The sequence below is a fragment of the Onychostruthus taczanowskii genome, unplaced genomic scaffold, assembly GCF_017590055.1.
Source record: "Onychostruthus taczanowskii isolate IOZ18803 unplaced genomic scaffold, ASM1759005v1 scaffold29, whole genome shotgun sequence".
Classification (NCBI taxonomy): Eukaryota; Metazoa; Chordata; class Aves; order Passeriformes; family Passeridae; genus Onychostruthus; species Onychostruthus taczanowskii.
Genome location: NW_024500239.1, coordinates 1,537,925 through 1,550,140, shown reverse-complemented (window position 1 = coordinate 1,550,140; position 12,216 = coordinate 1,537,925). Strand labels below are relative to the sequence as shown.

At 39.0% G+C, this 12,216-nt stretch overlaps 1 protein-coding gene across 2 annotated transcripts in view; it reads left to right on the top strand.

The window, feature by feature from the left end:
• The window catches only part of EPB41L4B (erythrocyte membrane protein band 4.1 like 4B), a 169,248-nt gene that overhangs the window by 76,796 nt on the left and 80,236 nt on the right, over positions 1-12,216 (top strand). The window contains exons 13-16 of one of the 2 annotated variants that reach the window (XM_041408114.1): positions 668-698; positions 1,182-1,215; positions 2,207-2,274; positions 5,274-6,185. In XM_041408114.1, coding sequence (XP_041264048.1) covers positions 668-698; positions 1,182-1,215; positions 2,207-2,274; positions 5,274-5,421 — 281 coding nt within the window. In that variant the 3' untranslated portion in view covers positions 5,422-6,185. Of the gene's footprint in view, positions 1-667; positions 699-1,181; positions 1,216-2,206; positions 2,275-5,273; positions 6,186-12,216 lie in introns of those variants that run through there. The other variant, XM_041408113.1, reaches the window with a different exon arrangement.

Here is a 12,216-nt window from a genome sequence, read left to right as displayed (position 1 = left end):
GTCATTAACTTCCTGCATTCAGCAGTCAGTGGGATTTTCACTTTCTCTCTGAGAAGTTTTTCAATTCTCTTGAAATACACGCAGTCATGAAAAAGAGATGATATACCCCAGTTACTCAGCTGCCACCTTCACCATTCTTTCCAGCCTGTCCAAAGCAGGGGCCAAGACCTTGTTCCTCAAGATTACTCAGTGCCTCCCAGGATTCCCAACTGATGACCTATTTTGGCTACATTGTTCCCTGCAATAAGACACAGGCCATTACCAGCTTTGTGAATAATCTGGTTTCTGTAAGATAGTGAAAATTTCTGCAAGGGGTAGTTTCTGATTCCCAATGGACTTGATGGTATTGGCATGGTACTGCAGTAAGGTGTGGAAAAAAGTGTTCTGATTGTGCAGAACATACTCTGCCATCCTTCTGCATTTGGGAAGAATTTGCTTGCCTGCTGTCATCTCTAAAGAGCTTTCACTCTTGCAGGACCAGAGGGAGATTTGTGTCTGCCTCACACTTTATGATGTTGCACAGGATTACTAGAAAGCACAGGGCTGCACTTGAAATTCAGACACTTCTGTGCAAATATGTCTATAAGGATTCACTTTAGCCAACAAGAGCTGCAAAATAGCTGATATTTCACTTGTCTTAAGATTTTTGTGTTTGTTTCTTTTTAAGCAAACAATCCTGTGAAAGCAGCACAACTGTGGTAAGTGACAGCCCATCTTTTTTCTACCTCTCAGTTGCTGTTCTCAGGCTAAAAGGATTCTGAAGACAATACCTGCTTTAAAATTTGTAGAAACAGATTCTCTTGTGTGGGATGATTTATTTTGGCCTGTCTCATTATGCATCACCATATTCTTCTTAGGGCCTGTCTGCTACCACTGTTTAATCTATTTCTTCTATTATTTTTATATATGGAATCAGACTAAAGTAAAACATACTTCCTTTTTGCTCACTGCTCTTATGATACCTTATCAAGCATAATTTGTTCATGTTTTTTTAAATCTAGGCAAAGAAACAAATTTTACACCTCTCTTTCACATGGTAGCTGTTATGGTGTATATCTTGAATAAAATAATGATGGCCTTAAGAATATGAATTTTACTTCTCTGTAGTACTTCCCTGAACTAAAAAACATTGTGATGTAGATGTACTGATTAAATAAAAGCACATTTTTTTTCTCTCTTAGTGCTAAAAATACTCCTGAAGTCCATAACTACCAGGTAAGAGCATACTAGTTACAGAGGAAAATGTGGTCATTTCCATATTTTATGATAAATGTTATAGTTTTTTATAGTCTTTATGGTTTGTAGTGGGAGCTGTTTTGTACTGGGAGCTGTTTTGCTCCCCTTTCCTTACTCTCGGGTGAGATTTTCTGATGGGTCAGAAATAAACAGCAGCATATTGGGGCTAAGGAGTTTTCTCTTTTTTTCCCCCGTGTTCTTGGATGCTCTGCAAGCTCAGTACACTCCATTTGCCATCTTCTTTCCCTTCCTTTTCTTTCTGTGCAAGTTAAAGCCTTTGAGACTGTGAATGTGATGGGCCCCAGGAGACTGCTCTGTGAGCAAGCTTTTGTCTAGAGCAGCCTCTCACAGTAGGTGATCGTGACAATTTCAAAGTTGCAATTACCTCCTTCATCACAACACTTACAGAGTTCCCTGCTGGTCAAATACTTGTTGGGTTTTTTTTTTTTATACACTCCAGGGAAAACATTACCTGGTTTTCATCTGTGCTGCTGACATGACAGTCAGTAGGTACTGAGAAAAAGCAAGCTTCCAAACTCTGTATGTGCATGAGAACTTAGTCTTAACATTTTTTATTAAAACTCTCACCAGTGATTTTGTTTTCCTGTTTTTCTTCAAGATCTTGTGGATATAAGAAGGAAGTCCTATCACCAAAGACAGGAGACCTCCTGAAGCCTGCTCTTATAACCTTTCTTACCCTCCACCTTTGATCAAAGTTGACATTTTTTGATGTGCTTTCTACGAGAAGCACTAGATGTGCCAGGTTGTCTGTCAAACAGGAGAGCAATTTTCTTTGCATTGAAATGAGTGTGTCCTAATGAGCAGGCTCAGCACCAAGAGGCTTCACGTATGTGCTCAATAACATGGGAGAAGGTCAGAAGCATTAAGGTTTCTAGGGTTCACTAGGAAAATAAAAGCTAGAGAGCTTTAATATGATTTCATTAACCAGGTTCAATGTTTCCATTTGCAGCCCCCCTATCATCCTAATATACATCCTGCTCAGCCACACTGGCACCCACACACACCTGTGAATGTAAGGTAAGCAATCTTCCCTTTGTGAAGAAAAGATGATTACTTCTTTCTTTGTGTTACTTGGTATGAAGCTTTGGTGGCCCTGTTGGGCAGTTCTCTGCACATGAAAAGCAAACAAAAGTTAGAAGTATGGGATATAGAGACAGTATTAAATAACTTCTAAGTTTTGCTTTGGAATATGATTTTTTTTCTAGTTGATTTCTAATTCAAAATTCAAAATAGAATGTTAGTGATCTCCTGTAGGGAGTATGTTGGATAGGGAGCTGCTCTGTAACTTAATTGCAAATCAATCAGTATTGTTTTGTATTTAATTTCCTAAGACAGAGAAGAAACTCACTTTAGTGTAAAGTTAAGTTATTAATAATTATATTCTTGCAGTGGAGCACTATTTTCATCTTTTGCAGAAATGTATATGAAAAAATGACAAGTACTTGGAACAATTTATCAAGAACATTACAGATAATGAGTAAAATTACAGCACTGAGTTTTTGAGAAACGTTTCACAAAAACATTCCTGCATGTGCTGTTGTGCTATCTTCTCCCATACTTTTTTATTTGTAACTAGTGATGAGAGACATTGAGTGAAAAGAAATTTTGGAAGAAATTCAGTCCAATTAAGACCCACCTGGTGGAATGCACGGTGAAGGCATGCACCCGCTGGTGGATATGTGTCTATACATGTACACATGATAAAAACCAGCCACTTTTTTATCCTAATAAAATGTAACCTTTTTAGATGACTCCGTTTTTTAGACAAATAGTTACTGTCTTCAGTGAAAAATACCAATACCCTAATCTTTGTTTCTCCTTATCTAACATTTGTATTCTTAGATCACGATAGGTAGACTTTGGTTTTAGTGTGGGCAGGCTCTGGGGATGAGGCTGAGTTTAAAATGGATGAAAAGACAATTTGGTGTGTGATTGAGTCTGAGAATGCAGGAAAAGGGCAAGTACATTATTAGAAATACTAGGCAGAGAAGCAGACAGTCATTGTCATCTCGAAATTCCTAGTGCACAGCAGTAAAGCAGATATTAAATTTGTGTTAGAAACAGGAGACTTGAAGTCGTGTAATGAACTTCGCCTGTATTTCAGGCTCAGGAGTCTTCCTGGTTTTAGGGTTTCATTATCCAGTTTATTATGAGCTCTTTAAAATGTACAATTTCACATTATGAAAGAGTGGCTGCCGAGAGAGCCTAATGATTTTATAAATCATTTGAGGTTTTGCTGAAATTTTCCTAAAGATTTCATCACTTACGATACCAGTCTGTGACATTTTAAAGCCAAATAGTTCACCCTGCAGCAGAGTGATATTGAAATAAGCACAATAATGTATTGTAGTGTGTGTAGACAACCTCCCCCTTGAGCCCCTCCACTGCCTGGGCAAAGACTAAGGTCAGTGAAATATGAACAATGGCTTTTTTATAGCAAGGCTTGTAAGGCTGAAAAAAAAAAAAACCAACCCATACTTAAAAGCTCAGTCATAGAAGCTTGGTAGAAAAGGTTCTCAGAATTTTTGTCCCATTCAGGTAGAAGCATTTAAATGTGTGGTTAGAGTGGAAGTTTCAAGTTATTCTAACTTGGAGTCGAAGTGAAATAATTGGATATTTAAGATCTTGGACAGCTTGATTTGAAAAAGCTTATTCCATTCGACTGTGAACTTGAGATCACAACTACAGATGCATAAAATTCTTTCTGCTGTGCATGAGAGTCTGGAATAGGCATGGGCTGAAATGAAATCACCTGTGTAATACGTGTTATATATGGAGCTTTTGTTGAATAATTTGTGAAATAGTATGTGGAATTGTGTCTCAGTTTTCTTAGTAAAATTCTTTCACTGAAATTGTTTGCAGATTCTTTCAGTGAAATTGTTTGCAGTTAGCTTAATATTTAACCTTCTGAAAAAAAATTCCAATTAACAGCTGTCATTATATAACTCTAGAATATATCTAAAAAAAAAGGTAAAATCTAAACCTTGCCTGTGTTTCTGCTGCTATAAAAAAAACTTACCAGAATCATAGAATGTCTGTCTTGGGTTGGAAGAGACCTTAAAGATCATCTGGTTCCAACCCCCTGCCATGGCCAGGGACACCTTCCACTAGACCAGGTGGCCCAAAGCCCCATCCAACCTGGCTTTGAACACTTCCAGGAATGGAGCATCCACAGCTTCTATGTGCAACCTGTTTCAGTGCCTCACCACCCTCACAGAAAAGAATTTCTTCCGTATATATAATAATTGCAACTTCAATTTGGTAATAAGGTAATGTTAAATGTTGTGGTTTTACTACATAGTGTTCAAAATCGTTGTTTTATTTATTCCCCACTCCGCTGCAATGATTCAGGGGACACTGTAGGAATGGTTGAAGTTAGTATCTAAGCAGCAATAAGTAATGAACAACTAAGGAAAAAGATATTTTTCTTGTAGTACTTTTGCAAGTCTCAGAGAATTACCTGTACTAACTGTAGACTGGGGGTGTTCTTAAGAAAATGCAACTCTGTAAATTACAGGCTGCTTTAGTGTTAATTAACTGCACCAGTGCCAAAGGAATGGCAACAGCTACAGAGCAATTTTCATTCATAATAGGATTGCCTTTCTTAACCCTTTGCACTTTAAGGATGTACTGTCATGAGCTCAGCGTTTTGCATGATATGTTTTATTTTACTTGGTTGTTGTACAAATTTAGTTTTCCTGTAGCAGCCCCCAAGTACCAGCATAGCAGCCCCTTTGGAATGCCAGAGCATTGATGCACTATGCTTGTCTATAACATTGGAAGCAGAGGGGGTTTTTAATGACTGAGCCCTGGTTGAAAGCCTTTTGAAATCAGCTAGAAGATTCCCAGTTGCTTCAGCAGCTTCAGCATCAGGCCTATAGGTCTGTCCCCATTTCCTTCCCGTGCTGTAGCTCCATGTGCATGTTTAGCACTTGCAGGATGAGCTCATGTTACTGTGTAGCACTCCTAAGTTGACTTCCATTCCTCACTAACCAATAACTGTGCAAATGGTACAGGCCACCCTATCATGATGACAGGCCCTATTGGAAACCCCCCACAAGTGGAGAGGACAGCAATTTACGGTATATCCAGGAACAGAACCAGAAGAATTTAGGAGGAGTCCAAAGCATGGTGTACCAAGATAAACTCATGACGACTCTCTGAAAAAGAGCCATCTTCATTTCACCTGCCATCTTAGACATCATTGCATTCCATGGTCCTTGTCTGTCTGCAGTCTGTTCAAAGTGTATTGTGCATAAAGTGTGTGTCTTTGTATGTACATTCATCCTTGTTTAGTGTTTGTGGACATTCTTGGGAAAAGTGTTTTCCATATCTTTGTTTAAAAAAAAAAAAATCTTGAAAAACCTTCTTTGAATTCTGGTAAGAATTTCCAGTACCCTGAGACCAGAAATATTTCTGGGCGTTTTCATTCTACGCTAGTTTCAAATCTGTGACCCTCTGCCTGCTGTTGAAGATCAGACATTTGTGCCTTAGTTATTTTTATTACCTTGTGTCTTTTGAGTCAAATTAATAGATTGAGAACCTTGTTTTTTAGTGGCATGCAAATAGGAGATAGGAGGGAGGAAAAGAATTCATACTGGCAATCAAATTGGCTTGTGGGCCACCAACAAAGGGAGCCTACTGAGGCAGTCATAGGTTTGGATGTCATTTTTTCTAGTTTTTGTGTTCTGCAAAAGAAAATAGAGGTGCTTACCTGACTTTGAAAACAAGTATAGGGAAAGAACACTGTAATAAGTTTCACAGAGTATCTGGTTTTTTTTTTTTTTTTTACTTATTATATCGATAGCATTCCCCAAAACCATACCTGCTGCTATAAAGGCAAGAATGTTAAAAATTAGTCCTTGCTATAAGGGTGCTGCTGTCATCTTATTTTTAATGTGATTATGGAAGTGGACTTTATAATTACATGAAACTACCTGCTGATAACTTTTCTCTGAGTGAGTTCGAAAACACAACATATAATCAATACATTAAAAAATGAGGACATTCCAGTGGAATAGCTCTATTTTTTTCAAGTTAGACATTTGTGAAGTTGAATGTATATTTTGCAGACCTAGGACTTTGAATTGGACTGGCTGGTATTTTGATCACTTGCAGATTTTTTGTAATCTTTAAACCAAAAATCACAGTGCCATCTTCACTTGTGCATTTGTTTTAGTTAGGCCTTATATCTGTGGTCTCTGAAGTTGTTGGCATGAATGAATCTTCATTTGGGATGTTTTCAAAATGAAGTAGTTTTTAACTTGATTTTTGATAAATACACATTTATAAATGGCTATAACGAATTTTTTCAGAGCAAATTTGATAGTTTATAACTTTTTGTGAAGTACATTTGTTTACAAATGCTATCTTTTATTATTTGTTTTGATCTTTCCTGTATGTGCTAAGTACAAATAAAAAAATGTCAATCTTGTTGATCTGGTTGATGCATTATTTATTTTTGAAAGATTTTGGGGGAGGGTGGGTAGATAAGCTTGTACCTGATTTCCCCTGTTGTTACTAATGCTGTGGTGGATCAATGTTTCCAGTACCATCTGTAGAGAGAGCAAGACAATAAAGCAGTTGTGCACTGAGATGTGAAAATGCCAGAGTAAGCCTAAGGTGTGTAATCACACAGGCTGACTTCAGGTTCCCCAGACTAGTCTTCCTCTAGTTCAGCAGCATTTTATTTAAGAAAGGAAGAAAGAGAAACTTTGTTGGAGCCACTGGAACAAAAGTCTGGTTTTGCTGCTGCTCTGAAAGCTCTCTGGAGGAGGATTTTTTGAATACTCACATTAAGGTGTGGGCCAATGGTGCTTTATTCTTTACACAGCTATATTCATAATACAGTATCATTCTTGTCATATAATCTTGCCAGCTTCCATGTGCTTTGTTGCCAGTGTTCCACCTCATCCTGTGTTGCTATGTGTGATTTGGGTTGTTGCTGAAGGTGCACTGAGCGAGTGACAGACTTCATGAAAAGACAGCTCAAGGCCCAGCTGGTCCTGTAAGTGTTAAAAAGCCTCAGGCACATCGGGGAAGAACAACCTGTGGGCCTTGTGTGCTCTGCAGTTTGTGTGTGTCGCCTGGAGGGAAGCACTTGGCATTCTGCTCCTCTGGAGAAGGAGCCCACACATTCTGCACTCCCTTTTCACTTGTTCATCCCTCATCCTCCCTGCTCCCTGCAGAAATCTGACCCAGCCAAGTCACCGAGCGATCAGCTAGGTAAGAAGACATCAGTGTCTCTGTCCTTCCTTCCTCTAGACATAGTTGGCTTCCTGTAGCAAATGGGCTAGGAAGCATCTGGGGAGAGGGAGCATATCTGCCTGATTCCTCTGTGACCCCAGTACTGCTCTCACCTGTGCAGCGTACACCACCCGAACAAAAGTGGATATGGGTGGTATCTGTCTGAACGGGGTAGTATAAAAGAGTTGCTTTAAATATTAAAAAGCACATTGCTGGTTTTTTTCCTAAAATTAGCACAGTCATAACTCAAACAGTTTGTTTTCAACAAGTCATAGAGGTCTTGTGATGCTAAGATTACAATTTTTTGTTTGAAGCAACACAGTACACTGCAGCTGAAACCAGATTACATGTAGAGACAGGAGAGGAAAGAAGAGTGGAACATGTTTGGTTAAGTCTGTTGTTAAACGCAGCAGCAATTTTTATTTAAAATATTGGGAAAGTTCTGTCAAAAAAAAATCAATACTACATCTTAATTTTTTGCTGCTTCAGGAATCCTCTGGTAGTTTATAGGCATAAACTCAATATAGGAATTTGATGGCCCTGGTATGTGAGTGTTTATACACTGAATGACTGAATTACTTTACCTAGGAGTTCCTCATGAGGAAATGCTGCACAATTTTTACCAAAAAGCATGTTACGTGTTCTCAGGGGTACCCATTGAACTGCATGTGCAAATTTTCTCCACCCTGTTCTGAAGTGTGTTTGTCATCTGAAACCTTCTTTTTACAAATCCAGCATACACTTAAAAACTTCTGTAATTTGATTACAGGTGATAAACACTATCCTTGGATCAGCTTGGGGGCGGGGGGGCTGGAGGGGCAGTCTGAGTATAGCGATAGGCGTTGGAGAAAATGCATTGTTCTGAAGTCCAACATGGAATCGCTTCTTCCATCTGCTGGAGAATTAATTGATGCAACCTGGCTGAGGGTATCTTTTGATCATCTCTCTGCACACTTTCCTCCTGTGCTTAATAAAGCTGGAAACCAGGTCTTCCCTAGCAGATCTTAGGCCTGGCTCTGCACTGTGTGTATTTGGATTTGCCGAGGGATTATCTTTGCCTTGTAATAACCATAATCCCATGTCCTCTCCCCAGAAGCTGCTGGGGGAACTGAAAAGCTGGTGACTCTGTGACACCACATCTGTAACACAAGCTGAAATATATCGCTTTTCAGCCCCAGCCAGGCCCTGGCATGCAAACTAATGACTAATATTGAATACTGAAATATGATACCTGAAATACAATACTGAAACTGTTGTCACTTTGAATATATTGTTTTAGTGTGGGCTTTTTCATCAAACTTTCATTTTCAGCTATTTTTCTCTAGTTGATGTGAGTCACAGGCAAAGTGAACAAAGGGATCAGGTTTTATAATGCATTTCTAAAGCTGCCAGTCAGGGGTTTGCATACTTTAAGGAAAGAATTAAATCCTTCTGGACCCTGTTATCATTGAACCCATGTGCAAACTGACCAAGAGGAGGATTGTTTTCTCACATTGTGGATGGCAACAAGGCATATACTATGGTCTGGTGATGTAAAATGTAATTTTCTATTCCTCTGAATGAGCACTGCAGAAGATGTCTTTCCAGCTTGCAAGAGAAAGAGTGTCAGACCTTCCAAGCAATTTTGAAAATGGAACTTCAGGTGCAGGCGAGGAATGAGCTGGGGAACATCAAAGGCAGCAGGGGAAAAATGAAACCGAGTATATCACCTGCTTCTCAGGCATCAGAGTTGGCAAGATGGGGCTCTCTGAGAGAGGGGAAACAGTTCAGCACTGCAATCATCTTTCTTGAGAGGAGAAATCTTTTCAGTTTGTGTATCAAGCAGGCAGGCTTCTCCCTACCTCAAAGGAGAGAAGTTTTGATGCACATCCATCTAACCTGACATTCCAGTTCTCTGGAAAGAATGTAGGCAATGAGAGGTTTTTCTATTGCTCTGCAACAGGGAACCAAGGAAAACGGACTTGTAGGGCAAATGCTGTCATTGCAGCATTGCTAATGGCACCAAGACACTGCTGGTGCCAGAGGTGCTACACACCAGCATTAATGGACATAAATTAGGAAATGTAATTTTTTTAATTGACCTCATACTCTGTGTGTTGTGCTTTGAAAGGGCACTGATCCACCAGGATTGCTGACCCACCCTGGCTTCTTTTGTTAAGACAGAAGTTTTATGTGCTAGCCGTGAAACCTTGAGAGCCACCTTGAACTAACAATCTGCACCCTAACCAAACTTTTGCTACATTGTGAGGATGGAGATTTTGAACTGTTTCAGAATAAATAATTTTTTCCTATGTTACAGTCAAATTGCACATGCTTAGAAAATCACAATGCTCTTATGCTGCTCCCAGATTTTAGTGTCAAAGAGCCTGCAGGAAAATCAGTCATCCTTCCCAGCAGGCACATAGAAGGATACAGCTTTTGGGAAAAAAACAGTCCTAGTCAAATCAGATCAGAAAAAAACATGTAAAGAGGTGGGCCACACTTTTCTGTCTACCTCCTGCAGTACATGGCAAAGCATTGTGTGGTGACCATGAAGAAGTTGTTTGGCTTTCCTTGTTTTCTACCTACTGTTGTACCTTGAAGTGACTGGCCAAAGAGTTTCCCTTCCTCAGTGTATGTGCTGTTGCCGCTGCATCGCCAAAAGAAAGCACAACAAACAAGAAAACCCAAAAAAAAAAACCCAACAGATAATTCAGTTGGAGTTCTTCCATTGGTATGAATCATTTCCAGTAATAAAGCTACAGAGTAAATGCTGTTCTCAAGCACTTACTAATGACTGTTTCATGACTGTGCTTTAAAGCAAAACAACTTACTTTCACAGAGCTGACTTCACAAGTGTTAATCTGAATTTAATTGTGAAGTTCACACTGTAAAGTCAGGCCTCCCTGTGTGCTTCCCCTGCAGATATGAGTATCTTGCTATGGAAGGTACAAGCATGTCTGTAACAACTTGCATATTGCTCTTTCAGTTTTGAACAGGAAGAAGATATTTAAAAAAAAGAAACAAAAACCTTTATCTTCCATCCAGCTTTTCTAAAGATTATTTTCTTCCCCTTCAGTTAGAATCTTGGCAGACTTGGCACAAAGTTTGGTGGAGATAAGAAATTCCACAGCCTGACCCAATGTTACTTCTTTGTTTTGTGGGTTTTTTTGCATAACAGCTTTCTAATGGCTGTGGGATGCTCCTTTGGGTTTGGTGGCACCTTATCTTCTATGATCTGTTGCCTGTATCTCTTCAGAAGCAATCTAGTTTGTCACTAGCAGAAGAAGCATTTATGATGCCTGCCTTAATCATCACGCCCTCTCAGAACTGATGAATCTGCCAATTTAAAATTAAGATAAATGTTGAGCTGTGGTTATGGGAACAAGTGGCAGTGCCCCCAGGGTTCTGTTTTCAAATTGCCACCACAATTTTATTTCCACCATGAACGTACTATCTTTTGTAGTGTGCTTGATTTTTTTTTTTTTGTCTTTTCCATTTTCATCTTTCTTTTCCCTTTCCTCTTTATTTTCCTTTCATAGCAGTAGTAGTATAACCTTTATCTTTAAAACTATCAAACATCAAAATCTGCAGCTCATCACACAAATGATGTTTTGGATTACAGAAGAACAGATATTTCATACAAGAGCAGTTTGGAAAACCTCTAGTTGCCGACTTATCAATATCTTATGTTGATGGATTATAAAAAATACTATTTCTTTTTTTTAACTAAGGCAGTGAAAAACATCTTCTACTTTCCAAGTCACAACAAAAGTGAAAGAATTAGCCACACCTAATTAGAAGTAGGAAGTACTGATCTAATGCAATTAAACTCCGGATAAGAAGCTAATTATTTATAAGTTACTTTTTCCTCCCTAAACCCATAACACTCTGTGCTGGAGTTATAATCACGGTAGCTTACCTGCCATTACCAATTTCTGCAATTTTGTCTTCCTTAGAGAAGCAGAAATACAAATCATTAATAATCTCCAGTGCTCTCTAAATCATGTAATTGCACAGTAATGAACTCAGTATCTAAACAGATGTCAAGAGTGGCTGCTTCTTTTCATCTCCAGGGGCCAAGGCCCTGGATATTAAGGCCTTGCTGGCAAGCAGCAGAGCCAGCATTACAGTGCCTCTGAGCTGAGTCTTTCTCATCAGTAGGAATATAGGAGTCAAACAGGAAGGAAGAGCTCAGGAAAAAAATGGGTCAACAAAAACGGCAAACAAAAAGCTCAAGTAGAGGGTTTAGGAGAAGCAGAGTTTTACAGTGTTATGTGCAAAAGAAAGGAGCAAGAAAATGAAGAACAATGAATTCTGCTAGAAATTCTGAGAATGGTGAAGAGGAATGAAAGCAGCAAGGGAGCTTTGTGATTTCAGCATCTGTGTCTTCAGTACCTGGGGCTTTCTGAATCAGCAGCGAGGCTGACTTGAAGCAAACTTCAAGGAACTTGGATGTAAAATACAGAAGCAACATCTGTGTCAAAATTTCGAGCCCAGGAGACCTTTGTTTGTTAGTACTCATTTTCAGTTTCAATGGTTGCATTTAATGTTTGTGCCTCATTCTCTGACTTAAAAAAAAAAATAAATAAAAACAAAAAAAACCTGTGAAAATGGCTTTAAAGGTAAAATGAACAGTGTCCTGCTGTAAGTCAGATGAGTTGCCAAAGTACTGAAGTGAGAACCTGCCCAGAGATAGGGCAGAGGTTGCAAGTATGTAATTAAGAAAGATTT